Source organism: Mastigoproctus giganteus, unplaced genomic scaffold (genome assembly GCF_048544385.1).
Source record: "Mastigoproctus giganteus isolate SK-2022 unplaced genomic scaffold, ASM4854438v1 scaffold_15, whole genome shotgun sequence".
NCBI classification, from domain to species: Eukaryota; Metazoa; Arthropoda; class Arachnida; order Uropygi; family Thelyphonidae; genus Mastigoproctus; species Mastigoproctus giganteus.
The window spans coordinates 7,417,852-7,435,072 of NW_028328292.1; the positions used below are offsets into that span (position 1 = coordinate 7,417,852).

The 17,221-nt window shown below is 35.8% G+C and overlaps 1 protein-coding gene across 1 annotated transcript in view; it reads right to left on the minus strand.

Annotated features, from left to right (window-relative positions):
* Positions 1 to 17,100, minus strand: part of Coq5 (ubiquinone biosynthesis protein COQ3, mitochondrial) — an 80,457-nt gene extending 63,357 nt beyond the window's left edge. Inside the window, exons 1-2 of the mRNA XM_090389370.1 lie at positions 16,820 to 17,100; positions 3,452 to 3,601 (exon numbers count right to left, since the gene is read on the minus strand). Coding sequence (XP_090245496.1) covers positions 3,452 to 3,601; positions 16,820 to 17,027 — 358 coding nt within the window. The 5' untranslated portion in view covers positions 17,028 to 17,100. The remainder of the gene's footprint in view (positions 1 to 3,451; positions 3,602 to 16,819) is intronic.
* Positions 17,101 to 17,221: the final 121 nt, after the last annotated feature.

A 17,221-nucleotide genomic window follows, 5' to 3' on the forward strand; every position in this document is an offset into this window, starting at 1 on the left:
CATATTGAGGTAGTGCACAATTGAAGCTTCCACATCCACCTCAATCCAAGCAGCCAGGTCATTTGTTTCAAGACTACCACCAAATACATTACAAGCAGCTTTTGGTTCTTGTTCTAAAAATGCTGTTAATTCATGTTTATTATTAGTGATCTCATCTTTTCTTTTACATTTTTTCCAGCAGTTTTCAATTGCTATTGAACTTACTTTCTCCCACACTAATCCAATATTTTATGCAATGTCTTTCAGTGTTAATGTTTTCAGAAATTCTAGAATTTGAATTTCTGACTTTTCAACACCAGAAAGTAGCTCACCACAACTGTAGGCTTTGAAGGCTTGAATAATGTCCTGATCCATGGACTGAATTAGTGCAATTGTGTTCCTCAGCAGAAAAGCGACTCAGATTTTGCCATCTTTCGATTTAAGGACATCAGCTGAAGGATAAGCTGAGCAGTTATCCAACAGTAACAGAGCATTTTATTCAAGTTTTTTTGGAAAGCAAGTGGCATCTCACCAATGGAACAAACTCACCTTCAAACCATGAAGAAAAAATATCACTCATCATACAAGCATTGGAGCTATTTTTATTTTATATTTTTAAATCACAGGTAGAGATTTCATGTTGACGTGCTTAAAACACTGGGGACTTGGATTCTTACTGATACACAATGGCATTAACTTGTGATTTCCAGCCTTGTTTGTGCACAGTAACCCAGTAATTCTCTCTTTGTTAAATTTTATGCCTGCTTTGTTGGGTGCCTTTTTAATATCCATTGACTTGCAAGAGAGAAGGCGTCTCCGTAGCCAGGTGGGAAGGAGCAGCAGTGCGTAGCACACGCTTCTTGATTAGACAGGGGTTCGAGCCCGTGGTTCGAGACCTATGCGGAAAGGTCAGGGAATGACCACCGCATATCCCGGAGCAATATGGCCTTAGTTGCTAATGCTCCTAAAAACCAAAATAACAACAACAGCAAGAGAGAAGTTTATAGCACAGTGCTGTTTCGTCACAGTTGTACAACTGTTTCATCTGTGAATTCATCATCTTGAATCACATTATGCAGAAATTCAGGAAATGCTTCTGCTGCTGTAATGTCACCAAATGCAGATTTGCCTACAAGACTAACCTGGGATATCCCACTGAGCCTTCCATCTCCAAAGCCACCCTTCAAAAGCTTTAAATGTGTCCTCATCTCCACCAAGTAGCTTATGAAATTTAACTGCCTGTTCTTTCAAAATTTATCAGCACTCCTCTAAGCTTCTGCAGAAACCATTTGTATAAGCATTGGTCCACATCACTGTTTTCAAAAAGTCTAGTTTTCTTTTTTTGGGGGCCTACTTCATCTTCTTCAGAGTCTACAAATGAATGCAATTTTTCTTCCTCTTTCTTCCATCTGTGAATTGTTCCTTCTGAGACTGCACACTCATAAAATATAGCGCATTTTGTTTTTTTGCCACCCTTAACTTTTTCGATAATCTTTAACTTTTCTTCAACTGTATAATTTTTTTCTTTTGGCGGCATTACTTCAGTCCTACTGATTTACTAATTTTGTTGTGCATTTATTTCTGATGCTCTAGAATTTACAATTTTGAGAAAACTAAATCAAAGCCAAACTGTCCAGCCTATCACAGTAATGAAGTGATTTCTCCAAAAATCACTTGTCAGTTCATGAATATTTTTGTAAAGTTTAGCCCTTAGCAGTTTTTGCTATCCTCAGTGTAACTTCTAACACTTGATAAATGGTAGCTGTATTCCCTTCCAGAGGTAGCTGTGGGTAATTAGTGCTCCACTGATATACTTTTTTATTGCACCTCTAGCTGAGAGGAGAAACTGGGTGTCTACAGTAATTAGTCTTTGACAAGTCCTGCTATATGCAAAAATCACTCTGCAACTGAATAAATGAATATACTGAAGTAAATATACAGCTAATTTTCAATTAATTTCCCCTCTTGGAAATACAACAGAATACACATATTCTATCATATTTACGGTAGATACATGTATATACAATATTCACTTTTTCCAGTTTCCAATATGAAATTGCTCTTTCTTTGATCAAAATACTTTTTTCATAATTCGTTTTAAGGGATATGATCATTCCCACGGTATATCTGAAACTGCAGTATGAAGAAGCATGTTTTATTGAGGTTACACTGTACTTGGATTTCAGGAAAGCTTCTGATACTACTACACATAAAAGACTGCTTTACAAACTGGAGCAGTGTGGCATTAAAGGCAAGTTACTGCTATAGATAAAGGGATGGTTGTGTGGGAGAAGACAGAGAGTGGTTATTAATGAACTCTGCACTTCATGGACTAATGATATTACTGGAGTTCCCCCCCCCCCCCAGGGTTCAGTGCTGGGCCCATTCTTGTGTTCTATATTAATTAATGATAACTGATGAAAGTATATCAGGCCTAATATCTAAGTTTGAGATGACACAAAGGTTGGCAGGGTGGTTAATGGCAGCAATCAAAGTAAACTACTGCAACAAGATCTATAAAATTAGGAGGACTGAGAAATGGCAGTTGAAATTTAAAATTGACAAATGCATGGTGGCATAAGGGTGGCAGTAATCCAAAATTAATGTACTAACTGTGTGGTACTACATTCAGAGTGGTGGAAAATGACCTGGGGGTAATTGTGCAGTCAGATATGAAGTTCTCTGAGCAGTGTAGACAGGCTATCAGGACAGCTCATAGGGTTTTGTCTATGATATACAGGAACTTTGCTAGTAGGGATAAGAGGTGATTGTCCCATTGTACAAGGCAATAGTTAGGCCACATCTTGAGTACTAGATACAGATCTGGAGGCTTCATTTCAGGAAGAATATATATTTGCTGATATGGGTACAGAGAAGGGCAAAAAAATTGGTGAGAGGAACAAAGGGGTGCTCATACCAAGAAAAGCTTCAGTTTTGCAAATTGCAGCATCTGGACACTCAGGAACTGCGAGGCAATCTGATTGAGGTGATTTAAGGCAATCTGATTTAAGGTTTTGAATTCGGTTGAGCAAGCTCAATGCTGATGGCTTTCTTCCTCTTGCTCAGACTACATACATGAAGAGGGCATAAATACAGATATATCTAAACTCCAGGATTCCAGGATAGATATGCTGAAGTTTGCCTTCATTGTTGATTGTTGCAACAAATTTCTATGTTGTTATTGCAGAAGTGGGTAGTTCGAATAAATTCGAGGAAGAACTAGACAGGTTATTGGAGGGGATGGACAGATGATGTGGGAAGGGGTTTTTTATGGCTGGTGTAGCAAAAATCTGGCTTCCTTGTGCTATATGGACAATATTAATATTAATACTATCATCAGCAATGGTTGAAATATGACATTTTCTTGATTTTGGTAATTTTTCTGTTATAGAATCACTGAAAATGAGGGGATTCATTTTACAAGTAGCTTTTTTTGTGTTATTTACTATTATTTTATTTTTGATATACATACCTGTGCCACCTGCAACATCTAACAGGCTACTTCCTGGTACAGGTCCAAGAAGATGGACAAAATAGTCCTTAAATAATCGATGAATACCTCCACTCATTACATCATTCATGATATCATAGTGTGAGGCAACTCTTGTAAATACTGAATGAACTGAAAACAAAGAAAAAAATTTCTTGATTATGATGAAACAAAAATACTTTTTTACTATTTATTCTAATTAAGTTCATTATTCTAAGATAACTAAAAATAAAAGGAACACCAGCTGGTCCCCAAAATATCAGAAACAATGTTCCAGATCAAGGTTCAGATCTTCAATGCTGAATTCACCAATGAGAAAATGATATCCTGGCAAGAGATCTTGGTTATGTTAAGAGGAGTACATAAGCAAACCTCTTACCGAGATAGGTGGATTTCATTTGTACTCCTCTTAACAGAACCAAGATTTCTTGGCTCTGCTAATAGGATGTCTACAAACACACTGGTACCTTTGTCATCCCAACCAGAAACTAAATAATTCAAAGTAATTACAACATGAGAATTTGTTAATATATCAAGTTTATTTTTCTGTTGTTTTAAAAGTGAATCAAAATATTGCAATGTAGACAAGTGCTAATTTTTAGTGGAATATTTTGTCAAACACATGTACAATGCTCATGGCTTACAAGTTGAAAAACTGCACTAACGTAAAGATTAATTAGGTAGCTGTGCAACGGGAATTACAGCAGAAAAAGTTATAGACATTTAAAAATTCAGGATTCGTGAATAATAGTTAAAAGAAAAAAAAATAATAATTTCTGTAACATAAACAAATTTTTATAACATGACTACATTACTGAGAAATGGCCTACATTTCTTACAGAAGAACTAGCAACCTTAATGTTAGAGAATGAATTTATAACACATAATTAACTAACATAAAAATCAGCATAACATATAATTAATATTTAAACAAAAAAAAGACTGCAAATACTGAATTCTTAATTTATAATGTGTAATTATTAACCTTCCTCTGCTCCTTTAAATTTTTCTTTTTTTAAATCTGGAAATCAAATCCTCCTTTACTCTCCAATATTCTCTAAGTGGTTATAAATTACTTTGTGTTTTCATTTCGATATATTATGAATTATGAGCCATTATATTTTTTTGTTTAGCACTTAACAGATGCTGGGTCAGCAAAAGTGTCTACCTTTCTTTTAGGCAACTCCCATTTTCACATGATGTCCATGAGATCAATAATAGGTGTCTAATCTTGTCGTAATGCTTTAATCTCACTGGCTAAATGCAAACAGCTGAAAAAAATACAGGCATGCACATTGTGTCTGCCATAAGCCATGCAAACATCTGAGTTTTATTTGGGATGAGGAGAGGGGGAGTCAGTGACCTCAACCAAAAAAAATTCAAAAGTGAAAATACAATAAAAACATTATTATTATCGGTTCATTAATTTTTGCTTAATATGTTTTAATTGCAAACAATCATTAATAGATTATCATTTTCAGCTCAATAAAAAAGCTAAAATAAATTTTTTATAATTAAAACAAAAACAGGAGTGATAAAGAGATGCCATGTGAGTGTCATTGTTACAAATTTGGAATTTCCTCTTTTCGATCTTCTCTGACTTAAAATCTATCTACCCCATTCTGTCAAATTCATCTGTTGCCTCTATTGTTCTCACAACTGCATTAATTACTTGACACTCTGACTTCTTCTCTTTGAAACTTGACTTTCTCCAGTCCAATTTGCCAACTGAGCATTTACAAGCCCAGTTGGCTTCCATTTCTAGTCACACAGACGAAGCCGGTTGAAAATATTATTATTATTATTAGCCATACAGTGCGAGGAAGCCTGAGGCATATGCTGCACTAGCCAAAAAAAAAAAAAAAATCTGAATTACCCTGAGAGAAAACAAGAGTCAGAAGTAAAAGGGAATCAACAAGGAAGAGAAGAATGATGATATCCAGCTCAGGACCCTGGGTGTGCCAAGCCCATACTCACTAGATGTGAGCCCCTGGAGTTTATGCTGGGCTTCTGCAATTACTAATGACCAGTGACGGCTTGTGATGTTGCTTCTTAAAGTTACATCAAATTGCCTCAGTTATAAGACATGTAGATATAGATGGTAATAATAATAAGCAAGTTAAAAATACTACAAAACATTAACTCAACACTTGCCATTAACAGACTTGGGTAATCTTGAAATTTTATTTAAAAATAAAATCCAGTCTTTGGTTTTTATTTGTTAAAAATAGATTAACTTTTTCATTCAAGTTTGGTGCACTGTTCAAATCGATACTGCTTGCTCTGCAGTTCCTTTGACTCGTTTTATCACCTCTAAAATTGTGTATTGGCAACCTGCCAACTAAGCATTGACTCAAGCACTGGGGTCTAAATGTGGAACTGCATAGCACACAGTTCCACCTACGGTTAAACTTCAGAGTTGATAAATGGATAAAAACATGATCACATGTTTTTATTTGTTTATTATTGAAATGATTATTGGAAATAGAGGATCAGTATACTATATGCGGGACCTGTTAATAAAAATATTCATTGCATTGCATTGTTCTTCACAAAATTTCATATAACTATGTTGACTGTATATTTAGATTTAAAAGCTGGGGGTGCTGCAGTTCCGCAGTGCCTTCCAACGAGCTGCCCCTGCTAATGAACTCACACAGATTGTTCATTTACCTACCAGATTATACAAATGGGGAGACTTTTACCACACTTGAGAATTAAATTTTCATATTTTTTGAAAATTCGCACATTTTTCGATTGATGCTGTATGCCTAACATGCCCACTTACAAGTAAAAATGGCTACGAAATTTTGAATGGTCAAATGGACCTGAACTGATATTTGGGAAATAATGAAGCTTATCAGTTTTTTTTTTTTTTTTTGATTTGGTAGTTGTTGGCGCATCGGCTTCTGTGGCCATATTGCACCTCCCAAGGTTTTTGCAGTACTTTGATCCAAGCCCGAGGCGGGAATCGAACCCGCGACCTTTGGGTTGCCGGGCAGGTACTTTACCCACTCGGCTAGCTTATCAGTGAGAAGATCCATCCAACTATTTGGATGGATTTCCTTCAAAGTAGTCTTCTAGACAAGATAACTGTATAATGATTCCAATGCTTTTGTAAGCATTCCTAGTAGGCTTCTTTCGGAATTGCTAATAGTTCCTGTGTTGCAATCTGAATAATTTTTTTAGTTGTTGCAAATCTGCAACCTTTCAAGAGGGTTTTAAGTATGGAAAACAAAACACAAAAAAAAAAAAAAAAATCGCAGTGAGCTAAATCCAGTAAGAATTGCAAATGGGGACCCAAAGTGACAGACTGTTTCACAAAACATTCCTGAATGAAAGTGCTGAGTGTGCAGGGGTATTGTAGTGATGCATTGTTTTTGTTATGAATTTGACCATGTGGGCCAAATTCATAATGAACAATGCCCATGAATCAAAAAATACAATAAGAATGATCTTTACATTTAACCAAGATTACTATTTCTTTTTTTGTTCTTGGAGAAGATGGAGCCTTCCATCAAGAGGCCTGGGCCTTTTGTTTCTGAGTCAAACACCCATATATTCATGATTCCAGTAAGACTAGAAGAAACAAAGTACAGGTAAGCAGCACATTGATGAAGATTCTGACACGAGAATTTGCTCTCCTTGTGGCCATCAGCAAGAATGGGAGTCACAAACTTGGTGGCCGACCGGGCTAGCCGAGTGGGTAAAGTACTGCCCGGCAACCCAAAGGTCGCGGGTTCGATTCTCGCCTCGGGCTTGGATCAAAGTACTGCAAAAACCTTGGGAGGTGCAATATGGCCACAGAAGCCGATGCGCCAACAACTACCAAATCAAAAAAAAAAAAAAAACAAACTTGGTTGAAACAAGCAGGGTTGGGGAGTAAAGAGGTTTTTACAGGAGTAGGAGTAGGAATAAGGAGTAACAAAATATATTTGTTACCCCTTATTCCTGTTATTATATTGTACATGCAAACACCAAAAAACAATTTTATTATATTGCACTGTCTAATTTAAATTTTTATCTTTTGTTTTAGGTAATATGAATTTGTAAGCCTGTTAAAGTTAATTTTGAGATAAACTACTTAATTTCATTAGTCTAAAATGGAACAAAAGAAAGCTGGAGTATTTGAATACTTTGAATTATCTCAAGAAAAAAATGTCTTCATATGTCAATTGATGAATGGAGATAAGCCATGCAATTCAGAAATCAGCACAGGGAAAGGAAAAGGAGGCTATGCACGCACCAGGTCATCCAATTTAAAATGCCATTTAGAGCACTTGCATCCAAAACAATTCAAGCTTATGGAGGAAAAGGAAAGCAACAAAAAGTCGTCTGATAGAGGTATATAAAGCCTTGAATGGTTTGAGCATGCTCAATGCTGATGGGATTCTTCCTCTTACTCAGAATAATCACCTGAGAGGGCATAAATTCAAATTGAGGAAAGACGGATGTAGGATTGACGTGAGGAAATTTGCCTTTAGTCAGTGGGCGGTTGGTTGGTGGAATAGACTTCCATCCCTTGTCGTGGAAGTTGATAGCCTAAATAAGTTTAAGGCTCAGCTGGACAGGTATTTCGAACGAACAGAGGGGTGAAGTGGAAGTGGTTATTTTTTATTTATTTATTTATTTTTTTTTTGGCTGATGCTGCATAAGCTTGCTTTCTTGCATCAAATGCCTCTACTAATGCTAATGCTAACCTCTAGCACAGATTGTAAAGTAGAAGGAAAAAAAACTAACAAAGTACTTTGAGACCAAAAAAATTACTATAGCAATGACAGCTGCTAAATTCAAAGGGTGTATTATTGAACTTGTTGTAAAGAAAGGACTACCACTTAGTGTATTCTCTTCTACAGGTTTTATTGGATTGAGTGGTGAAATGGCAGCCAAACTGAGAATATCTTTGGAACGACATAATATTAGGAAAATAATATTAGAGGAAGCTAACAATCAAAAAAATTTGTTGAAGGAGATGCTAAAGGGAAAGTATATTCATCTGAAGATGGATGCATGCACCTGTCAACGGGTAAATTATTTTGGAATAAATGTCCAGTTTGTGAATGAAAATAAAGAAATTAAGTACTTACGTACTTAAGATACCAAAGCGCAACATACAAGCAAACAGGTTTGCAAATTGATTGAAAATGTGCTCAAAGATTTTGGAATTAAGAAGGAAAATATCTTGACAATAGTTACAGACAATGCATCGAACATGATAAAAACTACTGAGAAGCTTAACGAGGAAAAGACAGATTTTGAATCAGGAGAAAGCTGTGTGTACAGTGATTTAGATGAAGATGAGTACTTAGACAAGACCTTGGATGCTATTGCAAACAATTTCATTGGTTTCACTTTCCCCAACATCAACATACAACATATGAGGTGTGGTATACATACTTTACAGCTCGCAATCCGTGATGGTCTGAAAGGAGCTCATGCAGCTAATCTCGTAAGTTGCGCCAGGTTGCTGTAGCTGCTCGATGCTCCAAGATTGATGCTATTCTGAAGAGGTACTGCGGAAAAGGAGCTCTAATTGATCACGCTACTAGATGGGGCAGTGTTTATTTAATGATCAAACTTCTTTTGAAATTAAAGCCTCTATTTATTGATATGGCAAATCCCGAAATAACTTTATCTGATCATGAATGGGAAGAAGTTGAGCAGCTTGAAAGATTACTTCGCCACCCATATAATGCGACTTTAAAGTTCCAAGAGTCTTACTTAACACCTGGATAATTCTACAAAGAATGGAAAAGTCTAATCTTCAAGTTTTCCCAAATTGGTGGTCTCATTGCTGATGGAATCAAACAGTCTATGGAGTGCAGAGAAACTAATTTAATAGAAAATTATATCTTATTAGCAGCAATTTATGTTGATCCAAATTACGGAATTTTGCTATCAAAGGATCAGGTAGCCAGAGGAAAAGCTGCACTACTTGATTTAAGTGAAAAAATAACAGGATTAAAGCAAGAAGATTATGTGGCCTCCCCTGAGCTTGACACATCACCTTCTTCTTCTAGTTCAGAATTTGATGAATGTGATTTTGAAAAACAGCTTGATCACCAAGAAAAAATAAAAAAGAGACGCATTCAAGCTAGTAATACAAATACCAACAAAGAAGAAGCTGCAGCGCTGGAAGCAACTAGTTACGAGAAGTTCCACTTTGATTTCTATCAAGCTTTAACTTTAGTGGAGAAAATAGGTCGTACATCAAAGTTACAGGTGATAGATGCAATAAAAACATATCCACTAATAGTTCAAGATGCAGCCTTTTGCATTACTGCTCTACCACCTACTCAAGTCAGTGTTGAAAGGCTGTTTTCAGCACTCAAAATAATAAAATCTGATTTACGTGCTTCGATGAAAGAAGATTTTTTTTTTTTTTTGATTTGGTAGTTGTTGGCGCATCGGCTTCTGTGGCCATATTGCACCTCCCAAGGTTTTTGCAGTACTTTGATCCAAGCCCGAGGCGGGAATCGAACCCACGACCTTTGGGTTGCCGGGCAGGTATTTTACCTACTCGGCTAGCCCGGTCGGCGAAAGAAGATTTGATTGAGTCCATACTGTTTTTGAGAACTAACTCAATCTAAAAGACAATGTATAGTTTAGTTTTAGTTTTTTGCTCTTTTTGTATTAAATAAAATTAAAAATTAGTAATTTCAAATCATTCTTCATTGTGTAATTTCAAATTTGCATTAAATAAAAAAAATATAGCTACAGCCATTTGAATTCTGAATAGTGATTACCATATAATCATAATGTAATCAGAATTCCAAAAAGCAGCCCGATGAGTCATGCAGCAATGATGAAATATTTTTTATTGAGGAGTATAATAGGAGTAACATTAAGAAAAAATATCTTACTCCGGAGTAGGACAAGGAGTAACCCCAAAATCACCACTACTCCCCAGCCCTGGAAACAAGTCACTTTCCTAAATCTTGTGTTAGGATTGAAATATTGGATTAACTAACAACTTTGTGGATATTTACATTTTGTTCATCCCTGATCAGATTGTGAACATGAATGACTGAATTATTAATTTTTAAAGCTGAAGGGTGGCCATGGTGAGGATCATCTTTGACGAACAAGCAGTTCTCTTTTAACTTTGCAAACCACTGAAAAGCTTTTGAATGACACACAGCATTGTCTCCAAAAGATGTTTTTAATAATTTGTATATTTCTGTTACACTATTCCAGTGGTCTCCAAAGTGGAGTATGCGAGATAATCCACAATAAATCAATATTTATTAAATATGAAAATATTAGTTTTTCGAAACGTAATTGAAAATAAAAATTATAAATAAATGTTTTTTTAATACTTCAATATGCAGCTTTGTTTGACCATGCCACCGATCATGCACGTTTGAGTACAGCCACTCCCCACTCCCCGAATTATGTAAGGGTTGTGTTCCGAGGAAATCTACATAAGTTGGAATTTCCCCCATGCTTGTGCAGCACTTGCAACTGTGCTCGCTGAATTGATTGAATCAAAAAATAAATGTTCAACGAACATGTAAATAGAATTATTTATTGTATTCATTCAATTTTTTATCTCATGCATAGGAAAAATTTCAAAATTATAATATTACAAAAAAAAGAGAGGAGACAGGCATAATGTCAGTAAGTTTTACCTCTCAAGCATCGTTGCCAGAATCGACGTCTTCAGCTGATAAGTATGCTGCTGTTGAGGGCTGTGGGGATTTAGAAGGGGTCAGCCGCTCAACCTTACGAAAGAACATATTAACGGATGACTAAACGGTGGTTTTTTTTTCTTTTCATCATAGATTTCTTTGTAGCAAGCATGCATATCATTCATCCCTCTGTTAACTTTTAAGAATCATTTGCTGTCAGAATCCATCTTCTGAAACCTCGCCATTGCCGATGCAATTTCACAAATTGCCATTGCCATTTCTCTGGTGATGAAGAGTCTCGGCTCCTCATTTGCTTCATCTTGAGCTTCTTCACCATTTTCTTCTTTCACTATCGCTGCCTGAAAGTCAATAAGTTCTTTGTTAGATAATTCCTTCTTTTTTTCCTCTATTAACTCCTCCACATCTTTGGCATAAACCTCCAACTGAGGTAGCTCTGCAACCTTTACAACCTTATCTGTTACCTCTTCATATGATTCATCTTTTTCAAATCGTTCGAAGCCTTTTACATGCTGTGAGCATATTTTGTTCCAGGAGGCAGTTAAACAACTTTTAGTCATTTCCACCCAGGCCTTATTAATGTTTAAGATGGTATGATAAATATTGTAAGATTTCCAAAAGTCTCTTAACGTAAAATTTTTCTCTCCGTCTACTGCAGACAACGCCTGAGCAAATGCTGTGCATAAATAGTATGCTTTTAAATTCGAAATAACACTCTGATCCATAGGTTGAATGAGTGAAGTCGTGTTTGGCAGTAAAAATATGACTCTCATGTTCAAATTGAAATCATCTAGATGCATAGGATGTGAACAGCATTTAAACCAATCCTCAAAGAGAGATATTGTTATCCGCAATCTCTGGTTAGATCGGAAATGCACGGGTAGGGTGGCTTTATTGATGCTCTTAAATGCACAAGGATTTCCAGAATGGTAAACAAGCAGTGGTTTTAATCTGCAATCTCCCGGTGCATTAGCCCCAAGCAAGAGCATGGCCCTATCTTTTGAAGCCTTGAAACCTGGCATTGTCTTTTCCTCTTTGGCAATGTATGTTCGATCCAGCATTTCTTTCCAATACAGAGCAGTCTGATTAACGTTAAAAATCTGCTGCATTGAATAGCCACCTTCATCGATAATTTTTTTGAACACATCATAAAATTTCTCTGTAGCTGCAGAATCGGCACTGGCGACTTCACCAGTCTTACTTTAATGTTGTGGAAACTAGTACGATGTTTGAAACTACTAAACCACCTGTTGCTTGTCACGAACTTGGCTTGGGGTTCGCCATACTTATCCTAAATATCTTCATAAATACTTCTTGCTTTTGCTTGAATGGTCATTAGACTCAGGGGCACTCACTTCTGAATCTGATTTTCCATCCATATTATTAATAGCTTTTCCATCTTCTATACAGCACCTGAATGCTCTTTTGTGATCACTGTTGATCTTAAATGCGTTGATCCTTTAACATGTTCTTTTATACGGAAATAGCATTCACTGTTGAAGCAGCAAGACTTAATTCCCATGCAAAAGATGACAAACTTTGTCCTGCTTCTTACTTCTCAATCATTTTCATCTTCAAGTCAATTTTGTTTGGTTTCTTAGCACTGCCACCACTCACTTGCACTTTCCGTTAGTTGCTTTCCCTTCATCATTGTAATAAGTAAATAAGAATGAAGAGAAGATTCTGAAAATTTATTTATGTTTCTTATATGATTGAAGATTTCAGTGAAGGGGAAACATTTCACCCATAATAACGTAAAAACCCACACAATTGTAGTTATCGGTTTTATCACAAATACAATAAGATCGAGTTTACTACCCATTTATAATTAGATACACTAACAGAAAAGCCCAATAAACTGGGAAGTGCAAATTGTTTTTATTTTTTTTTGGTCGTGACCTCCAGAAACATCCTTTAGTAAAATACCACAAAGGCATTCAAAATTGATTCTTATAAAGGGAACATATGATAACAACGAAAGTGCAGTGCAATTTCGATTATAAATATGACTTTTTAGAGAGATAAATAGCTTAGTAATATAGTGAAATTTTCAACTTCCAAGGACTTGAAACTAATTACAAAAAAAACCAAAAAAAAAACTGTGTGTTATTGGGTTCACATGATATTTTCACAATACCTCCATTTATCCCTACAGATCCATATTTTTTTCAGTTTGTACCGCTGGCAAAAACTTATGTAAAGCCAAATTTGCGTAAGTCGAGTATTACGTAAGTCGGGGAGTTCCTATACATGCATTTTGTACTTGAACTTCCAATTTAATTTTGTTTTGTATTTTTTTATTTGTGATCTTTTAAAATTATATGTGATTTTAGATATAATGCCTTCCATGTGAATGATTTATATAAAAAATATATATATATATTAAACTTATATATTTAATTTTTTATTCCGACATGCACGCTAGTCCTGTTAAGTAAAATAAGGGTGCACAACCAAAAAAGTTTGGAGACCACTGCACTATTCTATGATTTGAAACAAAATCTGATGCAAATTCACTGCTCAGTAAAATCACTCATTTTAAAATGTGACAAAACACCTTTTAAGCTACACGTGCTAATTCAGACTGAAGGCAGACAAATGGGCGATGCGTTACTGTGTCCAGATGAGTTACCAAACATGGCGTGACAAGGAACAGCTTGCTGCAATGGCACAATTTCAACAAAGTCGGTCTTCAAACGTTTTGATTGCACCTCATATAATGCTTATTTAGAGGTTATCAAAAAAAAAAAAAAAAAAAGGGCAGTATTTCAAAAATATATATTTCATGTACTTATACAAAAAAAAAAAGTATCTAATTAGAAGTGTTCTAAAAGAAATCGAAAACTAAAATTCTTTTATTATACAGCTTCAGCAAAAAAAAAAAAAATCATTATTAAAAGAGAGGGAGAGGCGTAATATTAATACTCAAGAGAGCAAGCTCATAAAGTAACAGCCGATTCATATCCTTCCAAAACTGAGGCCTACAAACCTGTATTGCAGTATTCAAGATGCAGCCTAACCATTGCCTTATACAATGAGATAATCACCTTGTCCCTGCTGGCAAAATTTTTGTAATACAAGGCACTTTACTACATGAAACATTTATTTAATTAGTTGATTAATATCAAAGGATAATTTGAAATAATTAAACCAAACATTCCCAATAACAAAATAAAATCGGCTACATTTCAGGTTCCTATGCTTTGCCAATTTTATTTAGTTATTGGGACTATTTAGGTGAAATTATACCAATTTATCCTTTTGTAAACAAATTAAATATTTCATTTGGCAATTTTTTTTTTTTTTTTTATTAAAATTTTCTTACTTAGTAGTATTTCCATATATGTGGTTACCTTCTCAAGATTAAGACTTATTCTGTTAAATTACAAGAACACACAAATTATATTACTATAAAAGGTCTGGAAATTTGCAAATGTCAGGGGTAATAGTCATCTTCCATACAGTTTTTGCGCCGACCGGGCTAGCTGGGTGGGTAAAGTGCCTGCCTGGCAACCCAAAGGTGGCGGGTTCAAATCCCGCCTCGGGCTTGGATCACAGTACTGCAAAAACTTTGGGAGGTGCATTATGGCCACAGAAGCCGATGCGCCAACAACTAAAAAAAATAAAATACAGTTTTTGCAAACTTTCCTCTTCACTGTTATCACACTTAATGGTTTGTAAAATCACTCTAAAATTTGTTTCTCAAAAAATTTTGAGCAGGGTAAGCAATTGTAAAAAAAGTCCGATAATTGCTAATGTACCAAAGAGATGGTCTGCAACTTTAAAGATTATTTCAATGCTATTCACACTCTTAATGTTAACATAGGTTACAAAGACAGTTAGTCACCTCTGTAAAGAAAGTAATGATCTATCCCCACTTATTCAGTTCGTTTCCATCTCACAGATGCCATTCGGGCTGAAGCAAAAAAACATATAAAATGCTGCAAGTCACAGGCTATACAAGTTCCAATGAGTGGGCCTGAGTCACAGGCTCCAAGAACAGTTCCTTACACCAGTGATGGTCCCAGGATTTTCTAATATACATATTTATGCACTTAAATGTATATCCTATAATGCGTATTTTGAAACAAATGGTTGTACACTCACTGAGTGTTCTATATATGTAGTATACTCAAGTCCTTTCTCCATTTTCCTTACTCTATTTCACTTATTTATTATGCTATTATTTATTTATGTATTTTTTGGCTTATTGAGGCAACAATGTCTCTGTAGTACATTGTTAACCCCTGGCCACTGTGCCCTGATGGGCTGTTGCAACTACTATTATGTAAATTATCATTCTAAGCACTGCAATAAAGATTCTTCTTTCTTAAAGCAGGTAAGGGGAAGGGACTAAAGCTATATTTCGCCACTACATGATGATTACAGCTATATCATTAAGCTGTAATCGTCATGTAGCAGTGAAAAATATGTATTATCTGATAACAATGGGGAGACTATAGTTCCTACCTGGGACCACCACTATTTGCCACCAAAAATAGTAATTTTTAAAGGCAGGTGTCGGGATTGGATTATATAACTGTATCAGTTATGTAAGTGAATCACAGTTCCCGATTTTATACTTGGCAAAAGGGGAAGGAGAGAGATAGTGCTCTTCCCATATGTCACCATTAAAATGATAACTGACATAAGTACTAAATATAATGATAAAGCGAGTCTCTGGTACCCAATGTTTGTCCCCCCACCACCACATGCTAGTTTGTGGTGGGGGTGCATCACATTAGGCTGCCTACATTACAAAGTAGTAAGATATGTTACTACTCTGTGGCCTACATGGCCATGAGCCATACCACAGAGTATAACATATATAACCCCAGGGGCTCACATCTGGTGAGTATGGGCTTGGTACACCCAGGGTCCTGAGATGGATATCCTCCTCCTCCTCTTTCTTGGTGATTTCTGCCCCCCCTCTCTCTCTCATGGTAACTCAGAATTTTTTTTTTTTTTTTGCTGGTGCAGCATAAGCCTCAGGCTTCCTTGCACTATATGGCTGCTAATAATAATAATATGGGGTGTTGAGAATCATAGTGGTGTAAGTCAGTCTATTCTGAGTTTTGAGAACAAGGTGTTTTAAAATACCTATTTTAAAATGGTAAATTACTGTAAGGCGATGACTGTTATCAAAACTATGATTTCATACAGAAGAGATTATATTTTTTCCCTGTAAAAAGTACACTATAACAAAATTTTAAAAAACCTGAGTAATAGGCACATTGGGAATTTTTTGTAAAAATAGTTAAGATTGTCTTAGTTGCTTGCAGAATAATCATCATAAAAAAGCTAAAACCTGTATGCAGTACTCAAGGTGTGGCCTGACCATTGCCTTATACAAGGGGACAATCACCTCCTTATCCCTGCTGGCAAAATTACTGTATATCATTGACAAAAAACTTCATATCTGACTGCACAATTACTCCCAGGTCCTTTTCATTCGCCCACTACGTTCGTTAAACGAAACTAAGCAACGAACTTTCGTTCGTTAGGGAAGGTGTCCACTGCTAAACAATTACTGACTTACACCACTAAGATTCTCAACACTCCATATCTTATTACTCTGAGCCATACATTATGAAGAAATGGATCGACCCGCGGATTGGATGCCCATGAATTAGTGAAAATAATAATAATAATTAACAGGCAATCTCATATATGTTTAATGAACTCGAATGTGAATTATTACCCTTTTCAAACTTTTCCTCATCAGAAACCCTTTCAAAGCCAAAATATGTCTCCTTTCTTGCTTCTCGTGTTTTCTCATTATAGTTTATTTCGCTTTGGCGATATATTGTACCACTACATAGCAACCTTTTAAACATTACACGGGTTCGAAATTTATAATATATAGAAGGCTGAAATCCATACGAAATCGTTTTACCGTATAGTGTCATGTTTTAAAATACAATATCTTAGAACAAGGAAGTGACAGACTAACGATTGGCTTCTCTGTTCGCATCAAACGGCATGATACTAGTCTGTGATGTATACAGACTAGTATGTAGTGTAGACTGTGATGTAGTGATTACCTTTGTTCGACGGATACGGAAATTGAATATTGCAAGAGCAGCGGGTTTACGTTTATGTC